At 43.6% G+C, this 16,792-nt stretch overlaps 1 protein-coding gene across 2 annotated transcripts in view; it reads right to left on the reverse strand.

Annotated features, from left to right (window-relative positions):
• Window positions 1-16,792, reverse strand: part of APLF (aprataxin and PNKP like factor) — a 401,298-nt gene that overhangs the window by 364,928 nt on the left and 19,578 nt on the right. For both annotated transcript variants that reach the window (XM_077485939.1, XM_077485938.1), the window contains exon 2: window positions 11,626-11,697. In XM_077485939.1, the coding sequence (XP_077342065.1) occupies window positions 11,626-11,697 (72 nt within the window). The remainder of the gene's footprint in view (window positions 1-11,625; window positions 11,698-16,792) is intronic.

A 16,792-nucleotide genomic window follows, 5' to 3' on the forward strand; every position in this document is an offset into this window, starting at 1 on the left:
TAGAGGCACCACTTTTCTGTTTTTGTTGTTACTAGAGTCTGCTCTCCTCCTCTGACCATCTAATGTATCAAAATATTTTTTTTAAATAAATTTCGTATCGGTCATTTTCGGTATCGGTTTTAGTTTTTCGGCCTAGTGTATTTTTCATTTTCGGTATTGGTTTCGGCACAAAAAAAAAACATTCGGTGCACCCCTATCAACTATATACCGCACCCCCAATTTATCTACAACTTAATTGTTATTTTAGTGAGTATATTCCTTGCGCATTTTTGGCTGTTTTCGGCTACTTTTGTCTGTCCATCAGATTTTCTATTTGTGATGGCAGACATAATACATTTTTTCATTCTTATTCTTATTTTCTATCCATCTTACCCTATAGTTGGTCAGATAAAATCTCCTTTTTGGCTTTTCTTGGGGAATCCCATTGGGGTGATTCCATACTGGTTCAGTCGCCCATCATTGGAGTTGCGTGGAGGCCAGTCTAGGTGAGTGGTTGTGTGACTGGCCCTGGCAGTTTTCTCGACATTTTTGTTTGTTTTGGTCTTTTTCTTTTCTTTGTGAGCATGAAATCTAAACATTATGACCTAATTGTGTGTTTTCTCTATATATTTAGTGTTGCGTGTCGTGCTGCATTGGTATATCCCCTGAGGAAGCCCACGGTGAGGAAACCGTCGGAAATGTTGGAATAAATGTACCACCACCCGCACGACAAGATATCTCTTTCCATACATGGCATTTCTCCATACCAGTTGTATCAATGTATACCTTATCTGACACTAAATATCTGTGTTTTTAAATGTTTTAAATAAAAAGTGTTTTTTTTTTTATTGTATATGGTTTTTCAATATATTCAGCCCCTAAAAAATCCCGCTAAATACTCCCTCTTGTCTATATTTCCTATTCAGGGATGTTGGTGCATTTTTTGAAGCTGTCACCACTCCAAATCACCACCCGTTTAGGGATAACATGTTTACTTCCTGACTAATTTATCCCACCGACTTTCAGATGCCATTGTAGCGAGATAATCAGTTATTCTCTTGGTCATACAGTTTTGGCTGAACAGTGTGTATGTGTTGTTTAGAAGCATCACAAGTTTTTCAGAGGTCAACAGCAGTGTTTTTATTGCCAATGCTCAGTCCATCTTTCTCTTGGTCTTGAAAAAGATGGACTGAGCTTCAGCGAAATGTAAAAAGTTTTAAATCGCATTACAGGCGGTCCCCGGGTTACAAACATCTGACTTACAAACGACTCCTACTTACGAACAGAGGGAAACAACAGGAAGTGAGAGGAAATCTACCCCTAGGAAGGGAAATTTACTCCTGTATGAGTTATCGTAGGAAAAAAACATCTCCACTGAAGCTTTAGCACCAATCCTTGTTTCCACAACAACCCAAAATGTTTAAATCCCAGTTGTCACAGGGACAGAAAGTGAGGGAGAATTTTCTGAACAGGGACACAGACAGAAAAACAAACGTTACAGGGGTGTTAACCCTTCTCTGTGCTATCCAAAAAACTTAAAAATTATTTTTTTGGGCTAGAGCTACACTTAAAAAATGTACCTGTTCCGTTTTACATACAAATTGTTTCCCTGCAAAGGTAAAGCATAATGGGCTACTATGCATCGCATAGTAGCCCATTATGTGTCAATTACCTGACACAGGAGCCAGCAATGTCACCGCTGTCCCCTCTTCCATGAAGCGTCCATCTTCCCTCCAAGTATTGCTGCTCCGGCGCATGCGCGCAGGAGCTGTCGGTGACAGCATGTTAGCCTTCACTAACGGCATGCTCGGTGCCCGGTTTTTGTACTGCACATGGAAGGGCAAACACATGAAAGACAAAGCCAGAGAAAATTCCCAGCTCAGCATCTCTGGTTGGCAAGTTAAGGTTGGGAATTTTCTCTGGTTTTGTCTTTCATGCACTTGCCCTTCCATATGCCCCTTGCTGTGAAGGCCAGTTATAGGTGGGTGCAGGGGCCATCTCTTTGTTACTGGTGTAAATTCGGTCAGTGGACACACTGGGCACCTTTGCTACCATTGTGCTGTGCCAATCTACATGTAATATCCCACCCCCATTTAGATGGTTAGTGGGCATGGGAGGGAGTGGACTGTCATTTACCACTGTGTATACACCCACATGTGTGACTCTATAGTCACATGGGCTGCTCAGATGAAAAAGGGAAGAAATGCTCAGCATAGAAACTCACAGAAAACTGAGCATGTGCAGAAGCTGCCAACACTGCTCTGCAAAATCCCTAGCTGCATTGGGGACATGAACAGAAGTTGGAGGTGGCACAGCAGGGTCAACTAGGTTTTTTTCAGAATACAGAAAACAAATCCCATAGTGACTCAGTGAGTATGAACGGAATGTAATACAGCATTTATTGATAACGTTTTTCATGATGTTGGTTTAGTGACAGTTTAATGGTTTCCTTGGAGTTCCAACGCAACATTTTTAGGAAAATCTATGTATTGCACTAGACCCCTTACTGAAATCTGTGATAATCAAAAACTCTCCAGACAGAATAATACACTTTATAAAATAAAAAAAAAAGACAGTGGGTCTAAAGTTTTACCAGTGCCCCATAGTCTTTTACTACAGCCAAAGCTGTCAGCTACAAAGATATCTAATGTCAGCTTTCAATAACCAACGGAGTCCTGCTAAGCTAATGCAGCACAGGTCTAAAATACAGGATTGCCTGTCAACCAAAAGCTTTACAGGACGATGAGAAAAACTGCCTCAAGCAGGAAATGCCAATCATCTCCATTCACTATAGTTTAATGATCAATATCTGCCAACAATGGGGCCAATGAGAAAAGGAAACAACAATGATTTTCATGGCATGGTTTCATAATAGTTAGGAAATTAAAGTATAACAAAAAGGTGAAACTTTTCTTTATTAGTTTTGGATAGAGTGGAGAGGGATAAGAATAATAGTTTTTATGAGTGTCTGTGTGTAGTGTCATCCTCCCTATTTGTCTTGTTTACCATTATCATTGAAAGTGAAAGAAAATCCCAAATTATAGGTTGTCCCCAAAAAAGTAATAGAGGGGGAAAACATCCAATGGGGACACTAGTTATGGTGACCTGGGGGTCCCCAAGGAATTTCCTTAATTTGCAGGGATTTCCTCTCACCTGTTTGGCTATGGGACAGGAAGTGAAGGGAAATCTCCATAATGGGACGCAGATGGCAAGAAAAATCTGCCAGGGGTTATAACCCTTCCTTGCACTATTCAATATATTGCCTTTAGTTCTCCCTTAAGCCATTGGTTAGGTAACAGGAATATTTTAAAAGAATACAGACTTAAAGAGTAACTCCACCCTTGTTGAGAAAAAGACATTCCCCTCTGGGTGATCTATGTACATTACAAGGATTTTAACAAACTTTGTCGTGGATTCCAACCCTTTTTTATTCTAAAGAAATAGCTGTTTGTTTCTCTGTGCCCATGTGCCAAATGAACGTGAATGGGAGTTAATTTATAATTATCAATCAGCTGCTGCACTTGCAAGGCTCTAATGAGGAAAATTGCAAGGTCAGTATACGTTTAGATGTGACATCCCTTTGGGAGTATATTGCCAAAAATGAAATTTTTGCTGCAGGTAATGCATGAAATCGGACCTGTATTTTAGTGCAGACTTCTGGGAAAATCAGTGAGCCAATCAAACAAGCAGGAAATTACAATTTTAGGGGGCATTCAGTACACTGTCTGCGTAAAGAACTCCTCCAGGTTGCTAAATTACAGAAAAATACAGCTCTGCAAATTTAAAAGGAAAGGTAATTTTTAACCACTTGCCGACCGCCTCACGCCGATGTACGTCGGCAGAATGGCACGGGCAGGCATAAGCACGTACATGTACGTGCTTTGCCTCCCGCGGGTCGGGGGCCCGATCGGGCCCCCGCCCGGTGCCTGCGGCGGTCGGTTTTCGTTCGGGAGCGATCCCGGACGAGGGGACGGCCATTCATTCATGGCCACCCCCTCGCGATCGCTCCCGACGAATGGAAATCCCCGGTGACATCACTTCCTCTCCTGTAATGTAAACACAGGAGAGGAAGTGATGTATTCTCTCCTCCGTGTCGGTATTTTTCGTTCCGACACGGAGGAGAGCGGATCAGTGAGTTGCACCAACACATCCCACACACAGTAGAACATGCCAGGCACACTCACACCCCCCCTTTACCCCCCGATCACCCCCCCAATTACCCCTGCCCCCCAGTCACAGTGACACCAATGTCATTTTTTTTTTTTTTTTTTTTTTTTTTTTTTGCATTGGTGTCATTTGTGACTGTAATAACTGTTAGGGCAGTTAGGGTTAGCCCCCTTTAGTTCTAATGTACCCCCCTAACCCCCCCAATAAAGGTTTAACCCCGTGATCACCCCCCGTCCCCAGTGTCACTAAGGCTGGGTTCACATTGCAGCGGTTTATGAGAACGAATGTGATTCGCACCGCACTGCAGTGCAAATCACATCCGATCTCTGTGCGATTCGAGTTCAGCCATTCGCCGCACCCGCCGCACCCGCCACACCCGCCGCACCCGCCGCAAATTCGCACGGGACCCTTTTTTTGGCCCGCAGCAGAATCGGATCGCATGGGTGTTCACACCATGCGATCCGAGTTTGCAGATCGCACTGCGATATGCGAACTGATCTGGGGGTGTCAGTAACATTTCACTGACACTCCCAGCAGTTCGCATAGGGCAGTGTGAACTGCCGCCGGGAGGCATGCGATGCGGGAACCCGCCGCGGATTCGCGGCGTTTCCGCATCGCTCCAGTGTGAACCCAGCCTAATAAGCGATCATTTTTCTGATCGCCGTATTAGTGTCACAGGTGACGCTAGTTAGGCAGGTAGGTATTTAGGTTCGCCGCAGCTTTTTATAGCGCTAGGGACCCCCATATACTACCGCATAAAGCCCCCTGATTGCCCCCTAGTTAACCCTTTCACCAGTGATCACCATATAACTGTTACAGGTGACGCTGGTTGGTTAGTTATTTTTTTATAGTTTCAGGGCACCCGCCATTTATTACCTAATAAAGGTTTAACCCCCTGATCACCCGGCAGGTGTCATTTGTGACTAATAACTGTTAGGGCAGTTAGGGTTAGCCCCCTTTAGTTCTAAGGTACCCCCCTAACCCCCCCAATAAAGGTTTAACCCCGTGATCACCCCCCGTCGCCAGTGTCACTAAGGCTGGGTTCACATTGCAGCGGTTTATGAGAACGGATGTGATTCGCACCGCACTGCAGTGCAAATCACATCCGATCTCTGTGCGATTCGAGTTCAGCTATACAGATAGTATGGCTGAATTCGTGTCGCACCCGCCGCACCCGCCGCAAACTCGCACGGGACCCTTTTTTTGGTCCGCAGCAGAATCGGATCGCATGGGTGTTCACACCATGCGATCCAAGTTTGCAGATCGCACTGCGATATGCGAACTGATCTGGGGGTGTCATTAACATTTCACTGACACTCCCAGCAGTTCGCATAGGGCAGTGTGAACTGCCGCCGGGAGGCATGCGATGCGGGAACCCGCCGCGCATTCGTGGCGTTCCCGCATCGCTCCAGTGTGAACCCAGCCTAATAAGCGATCGTTTTTCTGATCGCTGTATTAGTGTCACAGGTGACGCTAGTTAGGCAGGTAGGTATTTAGGTTCGCCGCAGCTTTTTATAGCGCCAGGGACCCCCATATACTACCGCATAAAGCCCCCTGATTGCCCCCTAGTTAACCCTTTCACCAGTGATCACCATATAACTGTTACAGGTGACGCTGGTTGGTTAGTTATTTTTTTATAGTTTCAGGGCACCCGCCATTTATTACCTAGTCTCACTAGTGTACCCCTAAATTTAGGGGTGTCTACTTTCTAAAATGGGGTCATTTGGGGGGGGGGGTTTGTGCCATCTTGGCATTTTATGGCCTTCAAAACTGTAACGCCCTTAGAAAGCCTGAAGGCGGTGCTTGGTTTTTGGGGCCCCGTACGCGGCTAGGCTCCCAAAAAGTCCCACATATGTGGTATCCCCGTACTCAGGAGAAGCAGCAGAATTTATTTTGGGGTGTCATTTCACATATGCCCATGGCATGCGTGAGCAATATATCATTTAGTGACAACTTTGTGAAAAAAAAAAAAAGTTTGTAATTTTCCCGCAACTTGTGGCAAAATATAAAATATTCCATGGACTCAACATGCCTCTCAGCAAATAGCTTGGGGTGTCTACTTTCTAAAATGGGGTCATTTGTGGGGGTTTTGTGCCATCTTGGCATTTTATGGCCTTCAAAACTGTAATAGGTAGTGAGAAGTGAACTCAAAAAATTACGCCCTTAGAAAGCCTGAAGGCGGTGCTTGGTTTTCGGGGCCCCGTACGCGGCTAGGCTCCCAAAAAGTCCCACATATGTGGTATCCCCGTACTCAGGAGAAGCAGCAGAATTTATTTTGGGGTGTCATTTCACATATGCCCATGGCATGCATGAGCAATATATCATTTAGTGACAACTTTGTGAAAAAAAAAAAAAAAAAAAAAAAGTTTGTAATTTTCCCGCAACTTGTGGCAAAATATAAAATATTCCATGGACTCAACATGCCTCTCAGCAAATAGCTTGGGGTGTCTACTTTCTAAAATGGGGTCATTTGTGGGGGTTTTGTGCCATCTTGGCATTTTATGGCCTTCAAAACTGTAATAGGTAGTGAGGCGTGAAATCAAAAATTTACGCCCTTAGAAAGCCTGAAGGCGGTGCTTGGTTTTCGGGGCCCTGTACGCGGCTAGGCTCCCAAAAAGTCCCACATATGTGGTATCCCCGTACTCAGGAGAAGCAGCAGAATTTATTTTGGGGTGTCATTTCACATACGCCCATAGCATGTGTGAGCAATATATCATTTAGTGACAACTTTGTGTAAAAAAAAAAAAAAAATTTTTTTTTTGTCATTATTCAATCGCTTGAGGCAAAAAAATAAAATATTCAATGGGCTCAACATGCCTCTTATCAATTTCCTTAGGGGGTCTACTTTCCAAAATGGGGTCATTTGGGGGGGTTTTGTACTGCCCTGTCATTTTAGCACCTCAAGAAATGAGATAGGCAGTCGTAAACTAAAAGCTGCGTAAATTCCAGAAAACGTACCTTAGTTTGTAGATGTGACAACTTTTGCGCAAACCAATAAATATACAATTATTGACTTTTTTTTTACCAAAGACATGTGGCTGAATACATTTTGGCCTAAATGTATGACTAAAATTGAGTTTATTGGATTTTTCTAATAACAAAAAGTAGAAAATATCATTTTTTTTCAAAATTTGCGGTCTTTTTACGTTTATATCGCAAAAAATAAAAATCGCAGAGGCAATCAAATACCATCAAAAGAAAGCTCTATTTGTGGGAAGAAAAGGACGCAAATTTTGTTTGGGTACAACATTGCATGACCGCGCAATTACCAGTTAAAGCAGCGCAGTGCCAAAGTGTAAAAAGACCTCTGGTCATTTACCAGCAAAATGGTCCGGTCTGAAAGTGGTTAATAACATTCAATTACATTATAACTTGCAATTGTATATGCTATATTATTATTTGCCTTTTTTTCCCCCATGAAAGTGGATTTACCCTTTATACTTTGCAGCTCAGAAGAAGAATCGACTTTGGCAACTCTGACATTTTGGCTTTTGCCAAATAACCTTTACTAAGCTTAGTAAACAAAAAGTTATGTTCACTCCAATCAATTGTATGCAAGCAAAGTGTTTTTTCATTTTTCTCGGTATTTATAAAAAGGATGCAGATTCACTTTATTTACAGTCGTTCATTTTCCCAAATTGAGGACAGCCCGCCCGTCTGTACAGGCAGAGTGACATACTGTTACACCGCTGCCTGTTTCCGGTTTTAGGGCCACTGGTGATGTCAGTTTGTAATCAGTGTCAGATTGCCCACCGCGCCATCACAGCCCCACTAGAAGTCGCTAATCACCGTCATTATATATATATATATATATATATATATATATATATATATATATATATATATATATATATATTCCATAGTTTGTAGACACTATAGATTTCACGCAAACCAGTCAATATACACTTATCGGGATTTTGTTTTTACCAAGGACACGTAGCAGAATACATTTTGGCTTAAATTTATAAAGACATTTTATCTTCTTTATTTTATAGCAGAAAGTAAAACATTTTTTTTTCCTCAAAATGTATGGTCTTTTTTTGTTTATATAAAAAAAATTAAAAACCCCAGTGGTGGTCAAATACCACCAAAAGAAAGCTCTATTTGTGTGAAAAACAAAACATACAAATTGTTTGGGTACATTGTTGCATGGCCACGCATTTACCAGTTAAAGTAGCACAGTGCTGAATAGCAAAAAAAGGTGTGGTCATGAAGGGTTAAAACCTTTGAGAGCTGAGGTAGTTAATAGCCTCTACACCTGTAGTAAATTAAACCAACTGCGTTGGAACTTTGATAGAGTGGGTTATTTTTACATTGTAGAGATTGCCTATCACCTCCTGTCCCAGAGAAACAGGAAGGGAATATAAATCCCATCGAAAAGCGGTTACTTTACTTTTTAGACATTTTCCAGTGGGGACAATTGTTTCTATCGCTTTCTGTTCTCACAATGCAGTAATACATTCACAAATATAGAAGGTGAATGTTGTCAGTCAAGGCCATGCCATCCATGAGGCCAAATTAGGCAGCACTCAAGGAGGCAAGGTGAAGAGCGGAAGGGCCGCAATGAGAATAGCCACTTCAAGGCCCCCTAATGTACATTTACGCTACAGGTTTGAAGTGGTTTACCGATTTATGGCTGAAGCTGTCAGTATTTTTTATTTTTTTTTCCAGCCAGCGATTCAATTTCAGATAAAAGTGATCCGAGCGGCCAATTCACAGCTGGATTTCTTCTAAAAGCAGTGGGAAGGATCGCCATACCCCGCTGCTCAACGGTATTTCTTGGGTTTACTGTTCTCACTGCCAAGCCCAGGAATCAATCTGGCAGTTTGTTCGCATCGATGCGGCTGGACTCAGGGCTGAGGAGAGACCAGATTGTCTCTCCTCACCTCTATGACCTAGAAGGACTGGAGTGACGTCATGATGTCACTTTCTGATCTAAAGCATCAAATCAATGTTTTTTTTCATTTGAAGCTTTCAAGGTTTGAGGAGAGATCTAAGGTCCATAAAGGGGATCTGCCATCCCTTATATCTATAACAAATTATGTTTCTATTTTTTGTGATAGAAATAAAATTGATAAAAAATAAATAAAAAATAAAATTATAATAATAAAAAAATATGTAAAGTGCCTCCCTACCTCCATGCTCGCAGTCAGGAAGTAAACACGTATGTTGATTGCACATGCATATGTAAACGGTGTTCGCATCATAAACGTTATAGCAAGAGCAATAATTCTAGCACTAGACCTCCTCTGTAACTCTGTACGGGTAAAAAAATGTAGTGTTGCCTAAGGAGATTTTTAATTATTATAGTTTGTCGCCATTCAATGAGCATGCGCAATTTTAAAGTGTGACATGTTAGGTATCTATTTAGTTGGCATAACATCATCTTTTATATTTTACCAAAAAATTGTGTTTTAAAAAACGCTACACCACAACCATGTGACATAAAAATTTGCAACAACCGCCATTTTGTTTTCTAGGGTCTCGGCAAATAAATAAACATTAAATAAACATATATATATATATATATATATATATATATATATATATATATATATGCCATTGCTTTCAGCAAAAAACAAAATGGCACGTTTCGAGTTTGCGAAAAAGCATGTGGGAGACTCCCAAAATGTATGGAGGAAGGTCCTCTGGTCTGATGAGACTAAAATGTAACTTTTTAGTCATCAAATAAAACTATGTCTGGTGCAAACCCAACACATCACATCACCCAAAGAACACCATCTTGGTGGTGGCAGCATCATGCTGTGGGGAAGTTTTTCAGCAGTCGGGACTGGGAAACTGGAGTTGAGGGAAAGTAGGATGTTGCTAAATAAAGGGATATTCTTGAGCAAAACCTGTACCACTCTGTATGATTTAAGGCTAGGACGGAGGTTCACCTTCCAGCAGGACAATGACCCCAAACACGCTGCTAAAGCAAGGGGGCTGGTGTATGGGATGATTGTCCCAGCTTTGTAGTGTTGTTCCTTTGTGTCTTGAGTTTCTCTTGTTTAGTTGGACTGTGTGACACTGCCACATGCTGTTCCTGTCGTGTGGTGCCGGAAGTGGCATCATTACGGCGGGACGCTGCTGTATCACTTCCAGTATGGCACTCATTTTGCACCCAGTTTAGTGTTGTTGTCAGGATAAGATAAGACCTAGCTAACAGAGTAGAATATGCCTGGGCCCTACATGTGAAGGAAGGCGGAGTATCGGATAATCACATTTTGGCTGATCTAGCTGGCTGGTCTGCTTTGTGAAACCACCCTAGCTTCTAGACATACACTGAAAATATCTGGAATAAGGAATCCCTGTTTAAGTGGAGATTAACCCTACGGTGGGTGATAACCATTTCTATCCATCATTGTTTTTTCTGGAAGCGCTGCTTTTTTAGTTTTTTGGTTCATTTGTCCATTTTTTCCAAGTGGTTGGCAGCTGCACAAGACACCTAATTAACCTATAACATAACATTCGAACATAATCTGAATTTGACCTGATATATACTGTACAATACAGCGGCTAAGGACTTTGTTGGTGCATTACGCTGCTAAAGCAACACTTGAGTGGTTTAAGGGGAAACATGTAAATTTGTTGGAATGGCCTAGTCAAAGCCTAGACCTCAATCCAATCAAAAATCTGTGGTCAGACTTAAAGATTGCTGTTCACAAGTGCAAACCATCCATCTTGAAGGAGCTGGAGCGGTTTTGCTTGGAGGAATGGGCAAGAATCCCAGTGGTAAGATGTGGCAAGCTCATAGAGACTTATCCAAAGTAAAAAAAAACATTTAGAAAGGAAATCGAAGGAAAAGGTAAGTGAACCAACAATGCGCTAGCTTAAGGGCCGGTTCACACAGCGAGGCGAGGCGAGGCGACACGGCTCGCCTCGCCTCGCTCCCGCAAGTCGCCCCCATTCAGTACTATGGAACCGTTCTGAGAGGAGCGACTCGAGTCGCTCCGACTCAGAAAAAAGGTTCCTGTACTACTTCGGGGCGACTTCGGGGGCGACTTGCATTGACTTCTATACAGAAGTCCTCTGCAAGTCGCCGCTGAGCTCCCCGCAGGTCGCGGCGAGGTAAGTCGGAGACGCCTCGCCGCGCCTCGCTGTGTGAACCGGCCCTTAAGGAACCTATTTAGAAAATAAAAAACAAAGCTTTACAACAACTTTAAATTATGCAAATCCTCAAACAATCCATGTTAATTCCAGGTTGTAAGGCAACAAAACATGAAAAATGCCAAAGGGGGGTGAATACTTTTTCAAGACACTGTACTTCTCTGTATTACTAGGGCAGACACATACCAAGAACAATCCATTGCAAAAAGAAATAATCCATCTACTCACAAACAAGTAAAGTGTAATATAAATCTGCTATTACACCAGGTTGTATTTCGCCAACATAACAAAACAACAGAAATCCTATGAGAAAGTGTGAATCAGCATAGTTCTTTTATATCCCCCATAATACTCGATGGCATCAGTAATTACCGGTTTAATGCGGAGCTTGTCATCCACCACCTCTAGTACAGCATGATTTCTTGACACTCTCTTATCTGCAACCTAAGATAAAAGGAGATGGGGAAATATGATGTTATGAGGTTGTCATCACAATAAGCAAATTGTCTTTCTTTAAATAAAAAATGTTATCTCTGAGTCTGATTATATTTACCAGATTCAACCTCTAATAGTATATACAGTATACATCTTCAAATAGTATATACAGTATATCTCTTCTAATAGTATATACAGTACATCTCATCTGTCTGTTCTCAGAGTGGATTGGAGATTTTGCTCTCTAACCATATAGCTGGTTATTTATATTTACCACTTCATAGAAATATTTAAGAAGAAATTGCCTTTTATTTTGAACGTTACATATTAACTAAATTATACACCACACTTTTTTAAGGTTATTATCTGATTAATCAAAACAATAAATCTGCCAACTAATTGATTATGAAAATAATCATTAGTTGCAGCCCTAATATAAATCATTGATAGTGTTCATAGAAACCCGTGGATTGCTAAATGTGCAACAAAACAAACATGAAAAAGATTACCTGCAGAGAGCTGCTGGCTGGGAAGAGTTTAAATCATATTAATTTTTAGGACCTTTTTTGGTTTAAAAATATTCGTTTTCATTATATTAAAAGGGTTGTAAAGGCAGACTTTCATTCTATGTATTAGGATATGCCTTCTGTGTGCTGCAGCCTCCTCAGCCCCCCTTATGCCGCATACACACGATCAGACTATCCGGCGGACTTAGTCTGGCGGACAAACCACCGGAAAGTCCGCTGGACTTTCCGAACGAGCGGACCTGCCCACACACAACTGGACTTTTCCGGTGTACTAGGTCGCATGGAGTCCACCGTACTTTTGAAATGAACGGACTTGCCCACACACGGAGCAAAGTCCGTTCATTTTGAACGCGGCTCCAGGTAGCCAGGACTAGCAAAGGAGGTCAATGTCGCCGCCTTCGGCGGCGAGATTGACACTTTGCTGGCCCCGTCACCTGGTATGGACTTAAAGGGGAAGCCCTACCCAAAAAAACGGCGTTGGGGTCCCCCCAAAGGTCCATATCAGACCCTAAATTGTACCCCAATACTCATTCACATAGGGTGGGGGGCTGGTATCTGGGGGCCCACTTCTTAAAGGGGACTCCCGGATTCCGATAAGCCCCCCGCCCGCAGACCCCGACACCCAACGGCTAGGGTTGTCGGGAAGAGGCCCTTGTCCTCATCAACCTGCGGGCCTTCCCCAAAGCATACCACCATGTTGAGGGCACGCGGCCTGGTACGGCTCGGGGATGGGGCGCTCGCTCATCCCCACCCCCTTTCCTGACCGGCCAGGCTGCTCGGATAAGGTTCTGATATGGACCTTTGGGGGGACCCCCACGCTGTTTTTTAGACGTAGGGCTTCCCCTTTAAGTCCATACCAAGTGACGGGGCCAGCGATGTGTCAATTTTGCCGCCGAAGGCGGCGACATTGACCTCCTTCGCTAGTCCCGGCTACCTGGAGCTGCATTCAAAATGAACTGACTTTCCTCCGTCTGCAGGAAAGTCCGTTCATTTCAAAAGTCCGGCGGACTAGCACACAGATGGCCAGATTGTCCACCGGACTCACATTCCGGCAGGCAATTTTTGAGTCAAAACTACTTTCTAAGTGCACCGGACTTTTGGGGAAAAAAAGTCAGCCGGAGCCCACACAGGGATAGTCTGATCGTGTGTACGTGGCATAACACTTACCTGAGCCCCATCTGTAGATCCAGTGATGTTGCTGGGGTGACTTGGCTGCTAAGACAGCAGCACAGCCCCATTGGCTCCAACTGCAGTAAATAAAAGTCAGTCGGCCAATGAGGAGAGAAAGGGGCAGGGCCAGGGCCACAGCTACGTGTCTCAATAGACACAGGGAGCTGTAGCTCAACTCCGGTGTCCCCATAGCAAGCAGCTTGCTGTGGGGGCACTCAACAGGAGGGAGGGGACAGGAGCACCGAAGAGGGACCCAAGAAGAGGAGGATCTGGACCGCTCTGTGCAAAACCAACTGTACAGAGGAGGTAAGTATAACATGTTTGTTATGTTTAACTTAGAAAAATGTCAGACTTTAGTATCACTTTAAGGCCTAATTCACACGGACACACTGATAGGTACAGTACATCCGTGCAAAGGGCTACTGCCTGGGAGCACATGTGGTCCATGCATCCGTATGTATTCAGCCTGTTCAAATCAATGACAGGTGAACGGCTGTACAGATCCTCACACGTATACCTGCTTGTACGCCTGTGCAGGGCTGAGGCATGGCTCAGAATGCAGAAAGACTGGGTTTGGAGCCATGCACTAGCCCCGCAGCAATGTGTGCGAAGATCCATAAAAATCTGTGCCATGTGTTTGTCATTCATTTATACAAGCTGGCTATACACGGCTACACAATGCACTTGTGCCTTCTGGAAGGTAAAGCTGGCCCTTTGCACAGATGTATTGATCAGTGTGCCTGTGTGATTGAGGCCTTACTTGAAGTATAGCTAATCAGGGTTTACTTCCTCTTTAATTGCAGGTGAATCTTCCAGGTGCACACGTTTTAAAGCGGATCATCACCCTCAAGAGAGATCTCCCTTCTCTCCACCAGAATAAGGCTGTCTATTTTTATTTTGTTTTTTCATTACAATATTGCGTACCCTCTTCCCATTTGCCTAGGAAAATGACATGCACCGTCCTCGATTTGCCTCGAGAGATATGCACTTCAAATATCCCGGGAGACTGACAGGTTGCAGAATTCAAGCGGGACAATGCTGGATCCTCTGGGTGAGTATCAGAAATGTGCCACCTGGACCACTTGGTTGCAGCCAAAGATCGTCTTTAAATCACCACTTAGGCCCCTTTCACACTGAGGAGTTTTTCAGGCACTACAGCGCTAAAAATAGCGCCTGTATAGCACCTGAAAAAATCCGGCCCCTTTCACTCCAGTGAGCACTGGAGCTGTGTGCTGGCAAGAACGTAAAAAAAAAGTCCTGCTAGCAGTATCTTTGGAGAGGTGATGGAGCGGTGTATTCACCGCTCCTTCACCACTACTACCCATTGAAATCAATGGGGCAGCGCGGCTATACCGCAGACAAAGCGCCGCTACAGTGGCGCTTTGCGGGCGATTTTAACCCTTGTTCGGCCACTAGCGGGGGTTAAAACCGCCCACTAGCAGCCGAATACCATCACTAAAATTACCGCCAATGCCGCTCCCACCCCAGTGTGAAAGAGGCCTTAATGTTTGGTGAAATTCATATTTACTGCTTCATAAGGCCCCACTCATACTTGCGAATGGGTCCTATGCAATTAGCTGCTGAAAGCAGTAGGAGGCTGACAGCTTCCGCTGCTATTTGTGGTTTGTGGATCGCATGTCAATCATTCATGTAGAAATGTCCTATATATGGTCAGCCCTGGATGCATTAGCATGATTAGTGAGAAAGACCTAGAACTGATAATGCTTTAGGCCGCGTACACACGGGCGGATTGTCTGTCCAACTTCGCTCGTGTGTGGGCTTCAGCGGACTTTTTCAGCGGACTGTCTGACGAACAAAGTCTTACGGAATTTCCGAAATTTTGTCCGTTCAAACTTGGTTTTGTCTGTCCAAACTTGGTTTCAGAGGACAGTCCGCTCGTGTGTAGGCAAGTTGGACGAACTAAGTATGGCGCATGCTCAGAAAGGATTTACACGGCCGAAGGTTGCATTGCAGTGTATTGGACGTCGTTTTTCTAGTCCCGTCGTACGTGCTGTACACGTCATCACGCACGCTTTCAGCGGACTGTCTGTTCATCGTGTGTGGTCAAGTCCGTTCATGCAAATTTTGAACGGACTGTCTGTCGGATTGTCTGACGAACTTAGTTGGGCAGACAATCCGCCCGTGTGTACGCGGCCTTACGTGTATGCGCTTTTCTGCCAAACCACAACCAAACCCCCATTACTAGTATTGGGCTCAAAAACCTAACAATAATTGATCAAATTTTCTCTGCTATCCAAAGAAAAAGAAAATGGCTGTTTGAAGATAAGTAGATTTGCCTTTGGGCTGAATCCTTTTATCTAGTACCACGGCCGGCGCTCTCCTTTAATATCAAACAACAGATTTGTGTTGAGGCAGAGCATTTGGAATAACTTGTAAATTTCTATCCCTTGGCTGTGGCACAATGAAGCCTCAGTAGTCTCCACCATGCCGTGACCTGCAAATGGTAAATTTGTATTTCATCAGGTTGACATTCGGCTTAATCCTCAAATCCATTCTCATGTGTATTGAACTGCAATGTGTGAGAACTGCAGCCAAGTCTTCATTTGCACCTGCCAGTAACCTTGAAATGAATCTGTGTATCTGCTATCTCCCGGATATATTCCCACTACTGTTGTCTGCCCAGTAGTTCATGCAATGTTATAGACAGAGCTGGCAATAAGCAGAAATATTTTAAATAAAACAATTTATCCCTTAACTCTCAGTCAAGTTATCCACTACAATGACAGCAGTATTGCTCTTGCAATACCTCTTATTTGCCACAAGATGTCCTTAGTCTTCTGGGTTGGATGACACCCAGTATCACTCAACCCACATACAGGGCTGCCATGGATTCCACAGAGCATCTCTGCATCATCCAGGGCCATCCACCACAATCAGAAGATCAAAGAAAGCCTAAAGGGTCACATGACCGACCTGAAGACACTAGAAAGGGTAATTAAAATTTAAATGCTTGGGGAAATAGGTCCACGGGGGTTGGGGGGGATAGGTGCCTAGTCCACAAAGTTGGACTATAAGTCTAAAAAAGAATGAAATGCAGCTCCTTGTGGCCATTGACACAGAGCCCCCTGGTTTGGCCTGCCCCCTCTCTCTTCTGATTGGCAAACTGACTTTGATTGACAGCAGCAGGAGCCAATGGGGCCTCTGCTGTGCCTCAGCCAATCAGGAGGGAGAGTTATGGATGGCCAAGACAATCGTGGATATCGCTGGATAGAGAGGGGGCTCATGTATGTTTTAGGGGGGCTGCTACACACAGAAGGCTTTTTATCCTAATGCATAGAATGCATTAAGATAAAAAAAAACTTCTGCCTTTACTACCACTTTAAGCGTTAGGTTTAAGAGTTGGATTTAGGGTAGAAGATTGAAAGTTGAATTTTCCCTTGCAGTGG

This window comes from Lithobates pipiens, unplaced genomic scaffold, assembly GCF_037356315.1.
Source record: "Lithobates pipiens isolate NorthernLeopardFrog02 unplaced genomic scaffold, aLitPip1_a1.2 Scaffold_18, whole genome shotgun sequence".
Classification (NCBI taxonomy): domain Eukaryota; kingdom Metazoa; phylum Chordata; class Amphibia; order Anura; family Ranidae; genus Lithobates; species Lithobates pipiens.